Source organism: Telmatherina bonti, assembly GCF_933228915.1.
Source record: "Telmatherina bonti genome assembly, chromosome: 12".
NCBI classification, from domain to species: domain Eukaryota; kingdom Metazoa; phylum Chordata; class Actinopteri; order Atheriniformes; family Telmatherinidae; genus Telmatherina; species Telmatherina bonti.
Window position 1 is genome coordinate 21,782,551 of NC_136610.1, and position 4,144 is coordinate 21,786,694.

The window sequence follows — 4,144 nt, forward strand, 5'->3', positions numbered from 1 at the left end:
AATAGCAAAGCCACTGTGGGAAAAACTGTGCTCTAAATGTCAAACGTTTAATGTTGTTTAAATTCTGTTGTTTAAATTTTTATGGCTTCAATATATTTAATTCAAAATCTATTTCTTTCCATTAAAAGAAAGTATCTCTGTTCAAGTTGTAAGTAAATTTATTGAATGTGTGGTGTTAGTGTTATCATTCAAAAGTAAGTGAAAAATTATGTACAAAAGTTCAAGCCGTGGGAACATATCCCTAGGGTTGAATCGATCCCTTGTTCACCACCGCTCTATGTATCCTCGAAACAACTTCAAAATTAGGCAAGAGAGCAGCAGCCTGGGCCAGTTGTGGCAGCTGTGTGTAGGTGGATGTGCGAAGGTACTGAAAAAGGTCTTGGAAGCTGTGGAGATGAGCAGTGACCTGAGGAGGGACACCCAATGATAACCCAAATTTTCTTAAAATGTAGGTGCTATCAGCACAGTCAAGGAGCAGGCACAAGTCCTGGACACAGTCGTAGTCGAGCATTTCAATACTCTGGCCTGGAAAGATTCAGAACAATACAACATAAAGTTATGAAATAATAACTGAACTCAGATCAGTAGAAAAATGAATATCCCATCAGATAGAAGAAATGCATTTTGACCCTCAAATAAAGATTGATGTAGAATACGGCACATACCTTGAGCAATCTCCCATATTGTTTGTAGTTTTTTCTCCATCTTAAATTTACATAAAAAATACAGTGTTAGATAAAGGTGCCAGTCCTTCTTTCTAAACTAGAGGAAAAAAAGACTAATATACAATGAATATATATGTCACAATAAAGGAGACATTAGTGATAATCAGTTCAGTTGTTTATGAATCCAAATTTTAAGTGGTTTTTGTGAATATATACAGCAAATCTACATTTAGTAATAACTTTGTTCACGTGACATTAATGCTAAGAGTTAAGAAGTTAATTGACAGTCCAGCTATAATGATTATATGTGTTGTAAAGTCGTGGAATTGACATAATTTTTCCATGAGAAATTGCCTTCTTGAAAACTAATAACTTTACTAACTACTTTAAAATGAACTGGTTTGAACTGTATTAATATTTGTTTGTGTACTGAATTAATTGTAAACTGTTTTCATACTTTAATATTAAAACCTTTAGCATGTTTTATGATTTAAATAAGCAATTCCCAACCTTGAAAGTCAGGACCCCTGAGGTTAACCTTTCACCTGATCATTCTGAGGGATTGTTGCACAATGAAACTGATGGATTTCAATGATCTATTTGTTAAAAGTCCTGCTCATAGGTCAGTGCTGTGTACTTTGAGCATGTTAAAGATATTAATAAACAGAATAAATATGAGCTATTTAAAACACGTGGCGGGCTATATAAAATATGACCACAAATTATTGTCCCAGCTGAACTTTAATCTAATACATACAGAGCACATGACAGACCTCAACATAAGCATTGCATGGTTAGTTATACCCTGAAAATAACATACCTCTTCTGTGGAGAAGCTTTTTTCTTCTTCCTGTGTGATGTTATCTATATTTTGACTGCAGGTCTTGAAGTTGGTGGTGACATTAATCACAATAGAGGTTGGGTGCATGTCATTCTCATGGCACAGTGAGCCAGGGCCTCTGGGTAGGGAGGCAACAATGATAAGGTAATAAACAGAAATGATCCACGAGGAGCAGGAAATGATGTGGCTACAGTTTAAAGCAGTATCCACAGAGCATACCTTGTTGGATCATCAGCTGAATGAGTGTCTGGAGAGATGTCTGGTTGCATTGCTGCTCTCGCTTCATGGCTACACAGAAGTTTGTTCTGAGGGTTTCCTTCAGCTAGCAGTCCCTCAGGTTCAGAGCAATGCTCGGGAACCTGTTCTGAACATTGCAAACAAGTGTCTGTGATCCCAGTATAGGCTTGCTAACAAAATACCACATGTTAAACCTGGTTAAAATATTAAGTATTATCTAACTTACTGAATCTCTCTGCAGTCAGCAGGAAAACCCAAAGCAGCAGAGCAACAAGGAAAATCAAAGAAGCGACTGCTGCACCAATCAGGACAACTGAAAATGTTTCCTCTTTCATTCCTTAGAAACAAACCAAAGGGGGAAAAAAAACAGTGTCAAGTCAAGCTGAATAAAATCATAACAATATTCAAAAGAGTTACTTACTCGTCTCTTCAGGTTCCTTGAGATTGTCCTCAGGCAGTGTGTTGGCACTTTCTGTCATGCAACAACAATTAGAATTGGACACCATTAAAAGTAAAAATAGAATACTGAGAAAATAAAAAGTATTTCCATTTCACAGATTCAAAGTTATTATCTTTGCAACCTACGTGTTTTGGAGCCTTGAGCAGTGAAAAGCAGACACTCTTCATGGACTGTATCATGGCTATAACAAGGCACACAGAACAGCTCCACCTCTCCTGTCATACTTCTTAGTTCATAAAACCTGTACATATAACCACATGGATACTGTATGCTTAAACAAACAAATATGACAGGTGCTTACACTGCCGTTGTGAATGTCACTCACCCTGGTAGACAGTGACTACACAGAGTGTCACTGGTGGGTGAACATGCGGAATCCGTCAGGCGGTTCAACAGGTTGCACTGGGTGCACCTTATACAGGAAGTCACATCTGTACCTGTGCTGAACGTTCCTTCATCACATGGAATACAGACTCCTTCTCCACCATCTCCAAAGCCGCAGTCCTGAGCATCAATGCACAAAATAAACTTAGATTCAGGGGCAGAACAAGCAGAAATGAGAGCAAAAAAGGAGAGACATGATGCTGTTGAATGGAAGTGTCTTACTTCTGACAGCTGTTCTCCAGGGTTGCATACAGGACATGCAACACATGTGCCATTTGGGTGTAAGAACTCTGTTTGATCACAGCTGGGCTCAGACAGCACCAGCATACAGCAAACCTGAGCGGACAAATAGTTTTTCCAAATGAGTTGTTGGATGCTCTGCAAGTGAAAAAATGTTTTTCTCTTCTTGTAACGGATTTACATTGCATTACATAGGCAAGTTAAACAATTTGTTTCGTAAAAACACCATGACAAATATTATTATCATGGCCTTCAGTTTGTTTTATAATTCAAAAAAAGAAGGAGTCTGCCTTATAAAAAATACACAAGATATTTATGTTTTGAAGAGGTTACAAATGCTGGAACTGCCCTAAGAGCTTTTTATCATTTGCCTTTTATTTGTATTTTTTACTACAAACTAAAATATCAATTTAAACAGGGAAACACACACAGGGTAACCCACAAAATTAATGCTATTAAAGTTAAATAGGCTTTAGGGTGAAGTTGAGTATTTATTTAGTCCAAAGCCTTTTTAAAGATTTATACTACAAATATTTAAAACAAGGTGTATCTAAGTACATGAATCAATCCATCATATTCTATAAGCTTAAGATGTTGACCAATACTAAAATGTACAGATAATTGCAAAGTAGTAACTTCACATGAGCAGTAAATCCATTTAAGTAAGGACCATAATACATCGTTCTGGATTACAGGGAGGATGATGCGTTCATTTGTACAAAAAAAAAAAAATGCAATGAATTTGATGATTTTCAATTCAACTATTCTCAAAAACTCACAATCTGAAAAGAGAATAAGAATGTGGAAACATAGACATAGCAGTGTCTGTAGGGGAAAGCTAAAATAAGATCAGACCTACCGTCAGAAGAACAGTAAAGATACAAGCTTCCATTGGAAAGTATAGAAAAACCGTCAAAACTAAGCAGTTAAATTCTTACAGACTAGTAACTTCTTTTACACTTTCTATGGGATGTAATGCAGCCTCCCTCTCTACACACTTTTACCCAACTCAGCAGAGGAAAGCAGAGGTTGGTGAGATCTTTGGGAATCCCCATCATTCTACATCACCTATGACGCAGGAGGGCTTCCTAACCCTGCTATCAGTCTTTGACCAGTGAATATAAGCCCCCCCACCTGGGCACCACACGTCACACCTCGTTGGCTCATGTTACCTCGAGGGAAGTCGCTGGATTTGGTTCTGGTCAGTGAGACAAGAAGGCAGGGGAAGGAAAATAAATGAATGAAAGCCTTGTTCCAGAGCCCTAATGCAACAAAGAGACTTTGTGCAACTGTGTCTGCAGTCTTGGATAAAATCTT

At 37.6% G+C, this 4,144-nt stretch overlaps 1 protein-coding gene across 1 annotated transcript; it reads right to left on the reverse strand.

Annotated features, from left to right (window-relative positions):
• Positions 1-241: 241 nt before the first annotated feature.
• LOC306763299 (uncharacterized protein) lies at positions 242-3,882 on the reverse strand (the record flags this gene model as incomplete). The annotated part of the gene is made up of 11 exons (XM_079250081.1): positions 242-525; positions 666-705; positions 1,486-1,624; positions 1,726-1,870; positions 1,970-2,080; positions 2,165-2,215; positions 2,329-2,444; positions 2,529-2,707; positions 2,810-2,923; positions 3,607-3,609; positions 3,832-3,882. The coding sequence occupies 11 exons, from the start codon at positions 3,880-3,882 to the stop codon at positions 242-244; spliced, it is 1,233 nt and encodes a 410-aa protein (XP_079106207.1).
• Positions 3,883-4,144: the final 262 nt, after the last annotated feature.